The 16,097-nt window shown below is 40.0% G+C and overlaps 2 protein-coding genes and 1 long non-coding RNA gene across 5 annotated transcripts in view; 1 reads left to right on the forward strand and 2 right to left on the reverse strand.

Annotated features, from left to right (window-relative positions):
* The window catches only part of LOC134744450 (protein winged eye), a 256,339-nt gene that overhangs the window by 194,179 nt on the left and 46,063 nt on the right, over positions 1 to 16,097 (forward strand). Inside the window, exon 14 of one of the 2 annotated variants that reach the window (XR_010128090.1) lies at positions 1 to 2,846. Coding sequence is in view for 1 of the 2 variants with exons in the window: in XM_063678262.1 (XP_063534332.1) it covers positions 1 to 225 (225 nt within the window). In the remaining variant the exon portion in view is untranslated. Of the gene's footprint in view, positions 3,129 to 16,097 lie in introns of those variants that run through there. The other variant, XM_063678262.1, reaches the window with a different exon arrangement.
* Positions 1 to 16,097, reverse strand: part of LOC134744485 (uncharacterized) — a 65,298-nt gene that overhangs the window by 2,628 nt on the left and 46,573 nt on the right. The gene's annotated exons all lie outside the window — the stretch shown is intronic.
* The window catches only part of LOC134744467 (senecionine N-oxygenase), a 26,584-nt gene continuing 13,604 nt past the window's right edge, over positions 3,118 to 16,097 (reverse strand). Inside the window, exons 2-7 of one of the 2 annotated variants that reach the window (XM_063678284.1) lie at positions 15,469 to 15,607; positions 14,825 to 15,008; positions 13,110 to 13,385; positions 12,373 to 12,536; positions 11,695 to 11,838; positions 3,118 to 3,888 (exon numbers count right to left, since the gene is read on the reverse strand). In XM_063678284.1, the coding sequence (XP_063534354.1) occupies positions 3,697 to 3,888; positions 11,695 to 11,838; positions 12,373 to 12,536; positions 13,110 to 13,385; positions 14,825 to 15,008; positions 15,469 to 15,607 (1,099 nt within the window). In that variant the 3' untranslated portion in view covers positions 3,118 to 3,696. Of the gene's footprint in view, positions 3,889 to 8,025; positions 8,216 to 11,694; positions 11,839 to 12,372; positions 12,537 to 13,109; positions 13,386 to 14,824; positions 15,009 to 15,468; positions 15,608 to 16,097 lie in introns of those variants that run through there. The other variant, XM_063678285.1, reaches the window with a different exon arrangement.

Consider the following 16,097-nt stretch of genomic DNA (forward strand, 5'->3'; position numbering starts at 1 on the left):
GGAGGCCTGTTCGAGTCCCCGCACACGGACGAGAACGACGTCCAGACCATCTCGCACAAGTGCGAGGTGCTCCCCCTCGCGCAGTACAAGGCTCGCATGGGCGACGACCCGGGGCGCTACTCCAGCGTGTACGACAACAACGATGTGTATTATCTGGCTGGACATTATGATCCGACGCAGCAGACGTTGAATATGGAAGCAGATATACCATTTAAAAGTGCTTAGACCGATTTAGAGTCAAATATCGAGAGATATTGATAGTAAAATGGCTCAGATTTGAGGGTGCGTTAAAAACTAGGCGATTCAAATTAAGTCGCTTATCTCATAATACCGCTCAACTCGTGCAATTTTAAATTGTATGAAAATAAATATTAAACATTAAATCATTTTACGGTTTAGACTCACTTGTTTAAGTCACTCGCGCGACATGTTTCGGAGAGCCTAGGTCTCCTTTCTCAAGCACTAATAGTGCGAGCAGCGTTCACGACGACCGTGTATTGCGTACAATAAATATTTTTACTAAGCCTAAGTCAAAAATCATGAGAAACATTACAAGACTCACAGGCGAATCATGTCAAAATGATCTGAAAGTGATATTTGGAGACGGTAGCGTATACGTATATATTTTATAACGACGTCCACACCATCTCGCACAAGTGCGAGATCCTTCCCCTCGCGTAGTACAAGTCTCGCATCTCGCACTGGCGACGGGACGATTATCACGTCGACGACGAGGTTGGAGTGTTAACAATGAAAAATAATTGCAGAGCGGAGAGTGGTTTTTGAAAACATTATGAATTTATGACATAATGTCTACTCTTTATTTAAATATTTTTCAAACTCGAAGGGTAGGATGACAGGTGTCATCTCTATTATAATTTATAACATAGCTAATCCATACCTATTATACTCGAGCGGTGTTTTTAGATAACCGACGATTGATTGTAGAAGTAGCCTAAATGCTGCGAGTCTAGTCTTTTGACAAACCAACGTATTTGACCTTGAGCGTAACATCTATTCTGAACGAATAGGAAAGCGTTTAATACCAGTTCGTTGACCTTTCGATTCGTTCGCGCTATTTGGGCGTCAAGAACATTTGACAACTCCTAAGCGGCGATGTTCTCCTAGTACCGATGCCAACTGTATAACGGTTCAAAACCAGTGAACGAGGTCAAACGGAAACAATGAAACTCTTTGGCGACTCTGTTGCCTTGGTAATGGTTTTAACAAAAATGATGGCGAAAGTAAAAAAAAAGTGCGATGGCACAATCTTGATCAGTGATCATTTTATTTTAATTAAACGGGACTATTGAATGGTGAATTATGATTTTAGTTTCTATTTCTTGCGTCTATTGTCTTATTGCTAGCAAAATGCATTAGGACTGAAATGACTTGTTATGGTGATATTAAAATTACACCCGTTTAATTGAAATAAACTGTGAAAATTTTACAATTTTAATTAATATATAATCATGATCAGTGTTTAGATTTAATTTCTCCGACGTCACGTTTGTGTTAGCGGTGGTAGTTTTTAAAATGGAAGTACACATTTTGTCTGTCTCGATGTTAGTCAGTTTCAGTAGATCCCCAGTGAAACTCCTGAAACGTTGCACGTAGCTTGAATGACTAAACAAGTCACTTATACAGGTCTTAAAGTACAATTTAGATTTTTGAGGCTCAAATTGTGACATTTTTTCAGATTTACCGTCCTCTTTGGAGACGATCTATATAAAGTACGACTCATGTTAGTTACCCTTGTTACGTTTATAATAGTGGTTTTCAATTCGGAATGTTTTCCTTGGGCCGAGGGTGAGAGGCGAATTGAGACAATATAGACTTTTTGACGAGTGTTATAAGGTCGAAATTGGAGTGACCGATATGGTGATGACGATATGTGATTTATTTTTTATACGTGTAACGCTGTAATCTCAGTGTTTAGGTAGTTGTATACGCTATTAGATTTTACGTATTTCTCTCCCGGCGTGTATCTTTTTAAATGCAATACTTTTTCAACTAGTCCTTTGTTCAAAATTAACCAGTGTCTATTTAGTCGCGGTGGGAGGTACTTTGATTCTTTGTTATATTGTTTTTCGCTATTTTATATTCTTGTTTAATAATTTTATGTTATCGAAGTATACATTTATATCTGAATGGTGCTAGACGCTTGATATAATTCGGTTATGTTCGCGGTAGTTAAGACTGTATATACTTAAGTATAAGTTTGGAACTTAAGTATACTGTATTTTCCACAATTTCATGATTGTCGGCTTGCTATAAAATTTGCCATTTTTGTCAAAATTGACTTTCTATGTTTTTATGTATTTGTAGTATTTATGGTATGATTTCCACAGGGTAAGCCCTTCTTTGTACCCTTTTATCATATCGAGGACGGTTGAAGGGACCGAGACGGGGAGTATGGATCGACCAGGATAGGTAGGTAGTTTTTGTACGGAGATGCCAAACGTTTGTAAGAAAATGTGGGAAAGGAATCAGCCTTAAATGTAAAGTTACTCACTCGGTAGGATCGTAGTTTATTGTCCTCTAGTTACGGCATAGCGCCTGTACGATATGCTTTTCGTTGTCAGATGTACTTTTATTTCTAAGTCTACTTTTAAGTTATATTAAGGAACTCGTTTCGTTAATACTATATACAAAATTATATAAAGCATGCAACTCTAAAATTTGACACGTGTATGTATAATAAAGAAATCGAAAAGTGCGAATTTGGAAACAATATTGAGATAAATAGTATTTTTATAATATAATGAGGTAACGTTTTATTTTATCTGAAGCAAAGCTATCATAAAATAAGTACAAACTTGTTGATGAAATTGTGGCTCGGCCCAGTCACAGTTGATAGTCACCCACACGCGGCGCGGGAGCTTCGCGGCCGGCGCGTGCTGGTCGCAGCCACGTTCCCATTGGCTGATGGGAGTGCCATTGTATTTCCAATCTCCTGTTGGTCCAATGCCATGCTATCCTAGTGCCGGCCGTGAACTTCACCGATATCCCTAATTAACTATTGTATTCAAAGGGAAGCCATAAATATTACAATTAAAGATTAATAATATATCAGCATTGATAATATAAAGATTATAAATACGCTTAAATAAAATATTTTTGGCTGACTCGATTGTTTTATTTAATACCAGCGGCGAGACTTACTATTACAGGCGAAATTAAAAGTTTACAATAAATTAATTATCATCATTAATGTACTTGGCAAAACAAAATTATGCTATAATAATTAATAATTTCTCTAGAATCCCAATTCCATTTACTAAAACACCTTATTATCTACTTATGAGCAAATTAAATTCTTATTTGTATTCTTATCTTTCTAGCACAAACATCATTTGATATGAATATTATGTGATCAAGTAGCTACTGTATTTCTAAACAGCACGGCTATATTTTCTAAGATATCTTGAATTTCACGTCCTGAAACATTAGGTAATTTCGTCGCATTTTCGCAAACCGAGACGATACCATGACAAGTATAAACTATACAAGATTTTATTTTCTCAAAATTTGGCAGATCACACAGCGGACTTTGCAAGTGCAACGACGTAATGTAAAATTACCCAAATTTTCAATTATGATTTAGGAAAGTCATTTAAATTAATACAAGTCTTTGCAAGAAAGCCTATCCTTAAAGTTAAACCTTAACTAAAAACCCTTTGTCCCCGTTTAGGGTCAACAAAGAATCTCACTCCGTCCATTGCTGATGACCTCATAAGTCTCATCGTCGATGATCTTATAGATGTCCTGTCGGTAGTTCTGTAGGTTGTGGAGGAAGCGGTTTGAGCTCTCTTCCCGGATTTTGGTGATGACTGAGGGCAGGTTTTTGGTTTGGGCTTCGTTGGCTAAGGAGGCGTAGTACTTTTCCTGTGGACAAGGGAAAGTAATGGTTAGTTGAGGTAAGACGTTTAAACAGGCTGACGTCCATTTCCCTAGAGAATGTACCTAATGTATTTATATACCTAAGATGTAAAACAATAACGTCTTAAAACTACATTTGTTTTAATGAGGCCGAAAGAAATCTTATAAAAACTAAGTAGGTAAATATCAGATATTTATAAAAAAACGCTAACCTATGTGGAGTTAAAATTTTCAAATAATACTACATCTTTTTCACAATGGAAATCAAAATTAGGATTCATACCTATACGTGTTGTCTTCATTTTAGCCTTTTCTTGAAGTTGAAGAAGGTAATGACGATTATAATCCATAGTATTGCTTGTTTTATTGTATACATAAAGGGTGGCTAAAAAATAAGTGCATTCCCGTTGCCAGGGAGGTTTTGGGATTATACTGAGCAACTTTTATTATGGGAGCAACTCCGAAATCGCGAACAAAAATTCGGCTGGTCCATTTTCTGTGGGTATTTTTTTTTGCAATTTCATGGTTGTTCCCATAGTAAAAGTTGCTTAGTATAATCCCAAAACCTCCCTGGCAACGGGAATGTACTTATTTTTTAGCCACCCTTTATGTATACAATAAAACAAGCAATACTATGGATTATAATCGTCATTACCTTCTTCAACTTCAAGAAAAGGCTAAAATGAAGACAACACGTATAGGTATGAATCCTAATTTTGATTTCCATTGTGAAAAAGATGTAGTATTATTTGAAAATTTGAACTCCACAAGGACGAACTGGAACTATTTTCACAAAACAACAAACAACATATCAAATGTAGTAAATGTGGGAAATCAATGGCCAATTGTTATCTAAAACATGGCCGTTGCAAGTTTATTGTTGACATAAAAGCTATTTCAAAACATAGGTACCTACATTTGTAAATACGAATCGCTATGTCAGACGTCCGGTAATCCGGTTTACCTCTACCAGTGAAGGTATCAGTAGTAAGTCGTTAAGCCGATAGGACCGGTTCCTAACTATATCTAATCGCTATATATTTACAACAAAAAGCCGTTATCCGCGAATACTAGGTATGTATAGACCCGAGAAGTTAAACATGGTCAAGCATCAAAGCCGCAATCGATTATAGTCTTTATAACGATCACTTAAGACGTTTAAAGTCCAGTATAAACAGTTATTGATAATAATCATGTACAGTTGGTGTTGCAATCAGTGCTTGACGCACAGTGAAAGGATCAAGACGTGGTAGGCGTGTTATAGTGTTAGTTTAGCTGCTGACGACTTATGCGGTCCTGGTACTTTGGTAAATAGAAACGTTCATTGATTGATTTTTGTTAAATAGTGTTTTTGTTCAATAAATGATTAGTGGTTGTTGTTTTATTTATACGCCCTTGTGAAAATATCCTTTGAAGTCTGTTTGTTTTTTTTTTGCGAAAATAGAGGATTTTTTCGCAATTAGGTTGTTGGAGGAAAATATAGGGTCAGGAATTTTAGCATAGATATTACATGAAAAAGGCCTGGCCCACGTAGTTTAGGGTGGAGTTTAAACACTTTACCAGTAAGTTTAATTAATTCATGATTTTCTTGCAATCAATGTAATGGAAGCGAAGTGGAACACATCTAAATACATGAATATGTATGTTCAAATCTAAAGCCGTGTGAGAGTCCAAGGCCAAGGTCAGATGGAGCAAATCGCATGGATGGGGTAACTGCGCCTACACTAGAATCACAGACCAACCATCTGCGTCAAGAATTAAATATGGCGTAAAGCGTAACTAGGGACCGGCCCGCAATCCCTTATCCGGGTTTTATAAGGGTTATTGCATAAGGCTTAACTCACCATACCCTTTGCCAGACGAAACCCTTTCATTTTGCTTTTAAAAAACCTTATATTTATTTATAAAGCTAACCCATTTGAGTAATCGGTAGCCCAAATACCCTTACAAAACCCTTATCATTCGCTCACCAAAACCTTGCATATCGCTTATAAGGGTTAGCCTTATAAAGGGCTTCCTTTTAGCAGATAAGCGTGCTAATTTAAATCGTCTACCTTGTTCATAAAGAACACATTACTTCGAATCCGAGCGATCGTTAGTCAAAGGTAGGGGTATGAATGGGCTTGCAGTTCAAAAGGGAAAGTCTTTCAATGTGTTAGCCGTGTTAAGGGACGCCCATTGGAAGGGTTTTATCGCGGAAGGGGTTTTCCGGTCCCTGAGCGTAAGGGTTTGAGGCCTTTTCATCGGGACCGTATACGTATGTCCATGTCAGGAAAGAAACGACTTTAAAGGTTCTAACCCTTACAACATACTTGAATTTGAGAGTAGGTGCAGTTGCCACATGGGAGCCTTTATCTTAATCGACCTTAGAGCGTTTTCACATTGTCAGATCCGATATCGGATGTCGGAAGGAAGTAAAATGTGTTTATCTGTATTTATTAATGCATTTAATAAATCATTACTAAAAAAAGAATTACTCAAATAGGACCACGGGTCTCGGAGTAATCGGTGAACATACATTTAAAAAATAGCCACAACCGAACTTAGAACCTCCTCCTTTTATGAAATGGTAAATAACGCAAAAAATTACACTACTGCAGCTGTTTTTGTCATATGTAGCGCCTTCCGACATCCGATATCGGAAAGGCGCTTCCGATAAATTTAGCCATGTCGGAGCCCCCCGTCAGCTGTCGGACCGATAATATTTGTTTGTGTGCGTATGTGTAGGCATAATGCTCGTTGTAGCACAGAATAAGTAATAGTATTATCATACAGAACGGCCACGCACCGCCCCGCCCCGACTCGAATGACCTCGCCCCGCGACAGCAGATTGACGGCCGTTTGCCGGCCGCTCAGTACTATTTTTAAGCAACTTACTCACACTATGACGCATGCCGCGTGTACAGACGTGCCGTTAACACATGGAAACGCAAGTGATTTTTGATGTATAACGTGTCCGCCCTGTGGTTGTGTGTGCGTGACCGCTAAAGCCGGCGCCCGGGCGCGCCCCCGCGGCCTGACTACGCGGACGCGGATGTCGGATCCTACATCCGATATCGGATCGGACAATGTGGAAACGCTCTTAGGGGGTATCCATGTATTACGTCACACGTTATGACTGTTATGAGAGAGAGGAATGTGATCAACAAACTACCCTACGTGTGGTGAAAAGAAAATATACCTATTCATCATCAAGTACTGTAAATGTTGTCAAAAGACTACTAACTTTGAGTGGGTAATGATATAGGTACCATATTTGTTTGTAAGTATAGTTGTGTATATATTATGTTTTGCTCTTAGATCAGTTATTAGTTAATTAGGTCAAAGTATCAATAAAGTTATCAGTCCATTGAAAAACAAGAATATCGACTGTATATTTATTATCGATAACATATGTCTACTTATTCATAAGATATAGCACCTAATAAATATACTAAAATGATATACGGTACCTATATATAGTTACTATTGAATAAATAAATTATATAAAACAAAAAAATCTTTTAAATATTATTTCCCAGTAAAACTTAGAATAGTTACAAGTTTACAAACAAGTAAAACTACCTATGTGGATAAGTTCCATCAGACCTTGTCTTAGATTTATATAAGCGAGGACCTACAACTTTCAACATAGAAGAAGAAAAAAAAAAGTCAGGGATAGTTATTAAATTTATGCTCGAATCTTGAGTTCTTGCAGCCTTTAAAATGTATTTATTTTAATGTAGGACTTGAGAGGTTTTCTATAAACTTAAATCCGGTCTGGGGAGCTTGCAAAGATTTTTCCTAACTTCTAAAAACTGCAAAACTATAAACTATCTATAACTATCTCGGTAAACTAACTGAGTAGTTTACCGAGATTGCTGATAAATAAATAAAATAAATATTATAGGGACATTCTTACACAAATTGGCTAAGTCCCACGGTAAGCTCAAGAAGGCTTGTGTTGTGGGTACTCAGACATATATAAAGATATATATAATACCTATACAAATACTTAAATACATAGAAAACATCCATGACTCAGGAACAAATATCTGTGTTCATCACACAAATAAATGCCCTTACCGGGATTCGAACCCAGGACCATCGGCTTCACAGGCAGGGTCACTACCCACTAGGCCAGACCGGTCGTCAACCGGATAAAACAACGAAAAACATTCTAAGCTTTAGTATAACAAACAAAATGATCATCATCAATAACGCAGTAGACATCCTGGCGATAGTGGACGAGGTCATCCAAAAACTTCTGGCTGCTGTCGTTGTGGATCATCGTGAACACCGCCGGGAGGGGCGCTGCTCCACTCTCAGTTGACAAGGATACGTAGTATTCAGCCTGTTCGGTTATAATAGCACTGGACTGGAGACTATATAAAGGAGCCAAATTTCTATGAAAAGTGTCCATCAAAAAACAGTAATTAGGCGGCGCCACCATACACCGAAATACTACCAAAAATAACCTACGTAATTTGGTCGGGTTATTTGTTGCCTTATATGGTTCATGTTATACTCATGTCCCAGAGCCTAACTAGCGCCACTGGAGAGATTAGGAACTATTATTTAAAGCTGAAAGCGGTCACTTTTGCAACAATTCTGCCATAAGAGATTGGCATCCTTTCTATACTATCCTTATGCACTGGTAATGTCTGACTCTGTCATCTCAAAAAGCTACAGCTATGGAGGGTAGAGGTAAGAACAATTTATTATGGAAGAACTGTTGCTAGAATTGGATCAAGATAAGTCAGCAACGAGTTAGCGCTCGGAGTATGGACGGTATAGAAAGGACGACAATCTCTTATGGCAGAACTATTGCAAAAGTGACCAGCTTTCAGCTGTAAATAGGTGGCGCTAGGTAGGCTCTGGGACATGAGTATGACATGTACCATAGACAGTGCCGGCCCGAGTCCTTGATCAGGCTAGAGCGAAATCGGGTTTTGGCGCCCTTCGTTGAAGCTTTTTACCCAAAAGCAAAACGAACCGTATTTTTGGACCCGCGTCACACTCGCGTCTTTTAAAACTTATTTTTTTTCTCATTTCCCTTGTCATCCGGCGCCTAGAGCGGCCGCTCCACTCGCTCTACCCTAGATCCGGCCCTGACCATAGAAGGCAACAAATAACCCGACCAAATTACGTAGGTTGTTTTTGGTATTATTTCGGTGTATGGTGGCGCCGCCTAATTACTGTTTTTTTATGGACACTTTTCATAGATACAGAGAGATTTTGCTCCTTTATATAGCTTTATATAGATTTTGCTCCTATAGTCTCCATGCATGGACAGACATTACCAGGCACTGACACTGTCATGTCATAATGGCTGACATAAAGCTACAGCTATGGATGGTATAGAAAGGATGCCAATCTCTTATGGCAGAATTGTTGCAAAAGTGACCGCTTTCAGCTTTAAATAATAGTTCCTAATCTCTCCGGTGGCGCTAGTTAGGCTCTGGGACATGAGTATAACATGAACCATATAAGGCAACAACAACAAATTGGATCAAGATAAGTCAGCAACGAGTTAGCGCTCGGAGTATGGACGGTATAGAAAGGACGACAATCTCTTATGGCAGAACTATTGCAAAAGTGACCAGTTTTCAGCTGTAAATAGGTGGCGCTAGTTAGGCTCTGGGACATGAGTATAACATGAACCATATAAGGCAACAAATAACCCGACCAAATTACGTAGCTTGTTTTTGGTAGTATTTCGGTTTATGGTGGCGCCGCCTAATTACTGTTTTTTGATGGACACTTTTCATACATAGAGATTTGGCTCCTTTATATAGTCTCCATGGTTAGACCAAGATACGTCTGCAACATAGACAGAGTATATACAAGTTACAAGTAGTTATAGACCCGAGCGACCAGCGGGCTTAGCACGGTAGCATTTTTATCGCCTGTCACCATGCCTGTCACGTTCTTAATACTTTTTCTCTTTCACTCTTATAAATTTTACTTCCTTCCGACATCCGATATCGGATCGGACAATGTGAAAACGCTCTTATAATAACCCAAGGCGGTAATTCTAGGCCTTTCCAAGAAGGGATATTTTACCTTGGAGGCAGATAAGATAACCCTGTTATCAAATGCATTATAGTAACACGTTTGCATTGCAAGTTCATCCGTCTATCAGCCGTTTACCCTGATTTATCTCACATGTGGACCTTCTTATGTCTTCCGTGAGGATAAATACTATTATTTATTACCTACTATTTATTGCCTGTGCCAATGTAACAAAGCTTTTGTTTTGATTGAGTAAAAATGGAAGGTCAAATGAGTTTTCAGAGGATCAATTTATTGGGTTGGCCGGTTAGTTTTTCAAAATTCATTTCCACCGTCAATATTTGATGTTTTTGAATTGTCATCATCATGTCATGGCATCGTTTAAAGGGGCCCACTGACTATCAGTCCGCCGGACGATATCGGCCTGTCAGTTAGAACAAAAATTTGTCAGTTCCGAACAACTGACAGGCCGATATCGTCCGGCGGACTGATGGCGGGCCCCTTTAGAACAAGACCGGAAGTAGACCAATGTAGAAAATTTCGACGCTTGATCACTAATATCCAGTTTTAAGAAAAATCTAATACATTAATAATTTAAACTAACCTGTATTGTACTTGGGGGTTTTGACGATGACAAACGGTTTGCTGCATGTTTCATTACCAAGAAATGCAAGAAGGCTGGATGGCGAAAAGAGGAAAGGACGTACTTTATGCCAATTTCCGCATTTTGAAAATTTCCAAAAACTGGATCCACAAAAATCTATTTAATCATAGAATCTGATCACAAAATTTTAAGAGATTTGGTTAAGAATTGCGACCTGTAGAAGAGAACATCCGGACATACGAAAGCAAAATGTCCGAGTTAACGGACACCTTCGCTAACGCTTCGGTCAATAAAATGATGGCGGACTAAAAGGTCAGGTTGCGAGCCCTGAGAAGCTTAAAAGTCACGCCTTCCAGAAGACCCAAAGCATATTCCAGCAAACCGCACCTTCGCTTTTGAGCGACGCCAAAGGTCGAGTAACAGGAGAGCCGAGATCACATTGGTTCCAAGCTCCAAGCCAATTCCGTCCTCCAGCTCTGTCTTCGGCCTTGCATGGAAGCGCGCCGCTTTATTTTATGCGGAGTTCGGCCTTTGGTAACACTTTAACTTGGAAACTTGGTAATTGTTCCAATCCCAAACATTGATTTTTCCCAGCCCGACCTTTAGCTTTGCACGAAAGGGTGCCGCAATTGGACGATCCGGGGCTTTAGCACTATGCAGAGCTCGTCTTGGCCATTTTTGTCCCAGCTCAACTCCCTGATGCTCGGCCTTTAAGTCCTTTGGGCCCGCAGATAACTTTAATCATATTCGTAGCCTTCAGCCTCGCTTAGACATGACCCAGTGCTATAGCTCTGCTCTTCTGCAGTTCGCCCTTCAGCCTCACAGGGCAGCACACTGCAATCGGACGCCCCGGGCCTCCGGCCTTATGCAGAGCTCGGCCATCGGCCTCGCTAATCGGCTATAGGTTCGATTCCAAGCTCTGCAGAAAGGCACTGAGAAAAAAATATGCTTTTGTGTTTACTTCATGGGGCGGCAGAGACCCACTCGCCCGGGGTGCCAGATATTAACATACGCCTCTGGACGTAAGCCTATGTGTTGGGCAGACATTAGTTAGGTACATATAGGTGTAGGTAGTTTGAGCTACCCCATCTTCTGCGGCTTGTAGATCTTAAGCGTGTGGGTTAGAGAGTATGGAAAGTGATGCCTACAGTTGTCAGGCCCCACAGCTATAAGGATACAACATAGATCATCAATAAAAGTTTTCTTAGGCTTACCTGGTCTGGCCCCATCATATGCGTCTGCCGCTTGGTGTACCCTCGCGCCGCTCGGTCTAGCTTCTCTTCTTCCCAATCCCGGGTCATCGCCTCTTGTGATGGCAGTTTGAAGGTGCCGTTCATTGACCTCACGTAGTACCGGACCTGGATAAAAGAACAACAACTTGAGATTTGTACTTGGATTTGGATTTGTATTTGTAGATTTGTACAACGTCACTAACATTCTAGTGTATGCTATACTTAGTACTTACAATGGAGATCGAGGGTTACACTTAGGCCACTTTCCCACTGACTTTCAGTTTAATGCGGTTACGGTTTTCTGCAGGATCCAGTTTAATTTAGTATGCGTGTAGTAGCCCGCAAACAGAATGCTCGTGTGAACGTTACTAAAACAGAATCCTGCAGAAAACCGTATCCCGCAAAAAACTGGACGTCAGTGGGCAAGAGCTCTTACACATATGTTTGAACAAGGAGTCAGTGGAAAAAATTAGACGCAGTCAGAAGAAGCCCTCACCTTAGTTGAACATTTAGTGACATGGGATACTCGTATTGTCAAGATATCAAAAAAAAAAAAAAATCTCAATTTCCGCACAATTATAACAGCACAGAAGGAGTAAATAAGAATATAGGGTTCGGACTGAAGAACAAAAAAGAAGGCAGCCAGGGAAGCCATCTCACCTGTAAATCGAACATTGAGAAGGCGCACACATAATAAGGTACACCCACGAAGCACATGGAGGGATGGCGAATGTTCACGAGATGCTTGTAGAGGGGCTCCACGCAGTTGTCGTCCACGACCACGCCGCACGACTGGTGCAGGAACGGGAAGTTGTACAGGTAGCCTGAAATACGTAGTTTAGTTAAATAGCTGAAAGGACAAACTATCTAGTCATCTAGTGTCAATACTGTCATCGCAATACCTACAGCGGGGAAATGCTGCCAGCATCTTCGGCACCATGCCAAATGGGCCACATTTTCTAGATGTATTTTAGTTTTATTTAGTTTTAGTTTTATTTAGTTTTAGTTTTTAGTGTTAATTTAATTATAATTTATAGACAAGTTCGTTTTTACAAATGTATTGTTATTCCTTTAATAAATCATTCATTGGAATTATACTTTCAGTAAGATAGGTATGGTGGTACGGAAAATTAATGCTCAATTTTTTTTTCTAGAAATAACTGACAGTGTGGTTAAAATATCTAAATAATTAGCATTCTAATATTTTCAGTAGCTCTACCTTCTCATTTATGTGTTATTCTCAAAAGAAATGGGTATTTTTCGGTCATGCAGCCTCTTCAACGATTCATAAATACATAACTAGATATATTTAAGTGTGGTTTGATAGAATTTGCTGCAAGGCACAAATCTGAAAATTTTAGGTGGAATAAACTACTCAATCATTTCAAAATCCTCACCAGTGCAAAGGAAGACGACATCCACCTCCTCAACGCTTCCGTCCATAAACACCACCTTCCTCCCTTCGAGCCTCTCAATATCAGGCTTCTGCGCCAGATTCTCCGGGAACACAGTCCTCGGCTGCTCCTTAAGGTGGTGGCTCAATATGACGTGGCTGGCTACGGAGGTGACTTCTAATGCGATGTCCATGCCGGAGGGCCCGGCGCCGACTACCAGCACGCGCTTGCTGGCGAAGATGTCGGGCACGCGGTAGTCATGGCTGTGCATTACGTCTCCTGCGAAGATAAGGCAAGTTAGATTTAGTTGATAAATTATGGTAAGTAGAACAAGGAAAATATATAGTATTTAAGATTAGTTATTTTATTATATGGAATTTTTATTCTGAAATAAATTACTTGAATGGAATTGAATTGAACTGAATTAGTTTCTAATGTTCGTATTCAGCCGAATTATTCGATTGAAACTTTTGAAAGTGCCGATTATTCGGCAAATATTTTTCATTCTGTTTGTCTTGTTGCAAGACTAAAAAAAGGTAATCTCTACTAAACTTTGCTCTCTTCCATCAGGTTACGGTTTCCCGATGTCATTAAAACACATGAGTAGACATGTTGAATCCATGGGATGGTTTGGTTTTGACCATATGAGAGTTGGACTTGTTTAAGACAAGTGTCCCTTGCCATGTTTGACTTGTTTGTTTCTTGGGCAAGGTAGCGGTTTATTACGGTTGCTAATGTAATTGAAGTGTTTTCAAAGGCTATTAATATTACACAGGTGAACCGAATAATTCGGCCGAATATTCGGTTCGGTAAGGTCTGCACGGAATATTCGGCCGAATATTCGTATTCGACAAATTCCATATTCGGCCCATCTCTAATATTAAGCATTTTATGTCTAATATCCTGTGAACAGCAAGTATAAAATATATGGTATTTTCTATAAAAAGGGACCTTATTGTCGATGGTGCTTACGCCATTATAAACGATGCTCCGATATAAATACAATGCCGTGCGACGCTGTGCGGTGTAAGCGCCATCGACAATAAGGTCCCTTTTCATAGAAAATGCCCCATATTATGGAGTTTACAAGAGAGATTCAGCCAAATATGCTAATGCTTTATATAGCTGAAAGTGGCGGTACATCTGCAAAGACGTAATTCTTCAACTAGATATAGAATATAATATATAATGTGACGAAGAAAAAACTTTCACATGAGAACAGGTTTCTCCCATGAGAACAGAAGCATAAACTACAAAACAAAGTCAGACGACGAACCTTTGTTTTCTTGATCTTGTGCTCGTCAGATATCTGGACTATTAAAACTGAAACCCGTCGTAGGACAGACCGTTCTAGATATGGTGCTGGCAAAGAATGCTCCGGATTTCATGGATCTCCGTACAAGTGCCTAATTATTCTCGCATTTAGCACACAACGCTTACTTAGTTTCTTCGGGCATCTTAGCAGATCAGGACCAGAGAGGACTTAATCGCGAACAAACTTACGTTTATTTATGGCCTGACGTTTCGAACGTGACTTTACGTTCGTGGTCACAGGCAGTCTGCCTAACGTTAACGTTACGTGGACGAAATAAACGTAAGTTTGTACGCGATTAAGTCCCGTGTTAGTTTTAAAATTATCAGGACCACAGAGTCTGGAGAAGCTTATGATCAGTGAACGCATGGTAAGAGAGCGTAGGGAGGATGGCAATGATGTTTACCTTCAAACTCCTTAAGCCCCGGTATACTGGGTATAAACGGCGTGTTATAATGGCCGTTGCAGACGAACACGTAGTCGTACTCCTTGGTCTCTGACACGCCGGTCACCAAGTTCTTGTAGCTCACCTCCCAGACCTCGCCAGAGGGGGTAGCTCGAGGCTTAATCAGCTGGACGTGCTGTTTGAACTGGAAACAATATTGTTTGTCAATTATTTTATTTTTGATTGAAAACTTTTGACGCTGACTACTTTTCTTTTAAGAGTCCCCGGCGAGCTCGGTTCTCCATAAAAACGTAGTTACGCTCTTATTCTCAGGCATGAACCTAGTATAAAACTGGATTAGGCATGGAGTGGAACTGTCAGAACGTCTTATGATCTTTCAGTAGGAGTAGCAGAGAAAGCATTATTATTGTTTGTCCTTGTTAGTCTTGTTACAGTCTCACATTTTTTTATTGTTTTGTATGGTTTATGGTGGGCTACAAATCTACTCGACCAATCATATTGTCGCATTGCGTATGTTCTGTCCCTCACGGGCGCACGCGGTAGGCCACTTCTATAGGATATATCCTACCTTCTATGCTCTTAGGGATCGGGTAGTTAGGGAAACCCTTGATCTTGGGCAGGTTGGTTCTGTAAATCATGCTTACCTTGATATGCTCAGTGACTCCATGTTTATCCGAGTACAGCTGCAGGAAGGCCAGCATGTCCCTGGAGGGCAGGTACGACTTTTCGCTTTCCGGGATGGGGAAGTCAGGGAAACCCATGATCTCCTTGGGTAGATTGGTTCTGGAAGAAAGAAAGATAATCATGATAATTTTTATCGCTTATTTTACATTTAGTTTGTTAATCTCTCAGGTACTCTTTATTTACATACAAGATATATATAGTGGACGTAAACGAAATTAATAACTAGCTTAAATCTAAAATAGGCCCTTGATGCAAGGATGCTGGCGGCATTTCCTCCCTGTATCGCAATGCTGATACATTGTGCGAAGAAGCCGCCATCCAGATCTTCGGTCACCAGTTACGTCAACCAGACGCTTCGCTATTTCTGCAAACAACTTGTGCGCGTTGGGACCCCAAGGACCTAGAGTTTCAACTCCAAATGGAACGAAATGAAGTACTCTACCGAGGCTCTTATATTTATTACGTTTTAACGCTTTCTTCCGCTCCGCCCGCTTTTACATTAGTCCGTTGGAGGTGGGACGGTGCCTGTGTGTCTACGCAGGTAGCATCCCACACCCACATCCGTCCCAAGCTCCAAGCAACCAAGGAC

The sequence above is a fragment of the Cydia strobilella genome, chromosome 9, assembly GCF_947568885.1.
Source record: "Cydia strobilella chromosome 9, ilCydStro3.1, whole genome shotgun sequence".
Taxonomy (NCBI): domain Eukaryota; kingdom Metazoa; phylum Arthropoda; class Insecta; order Lepidoptera; family Tortricidae; genus Cydia; species Cydia strobilella.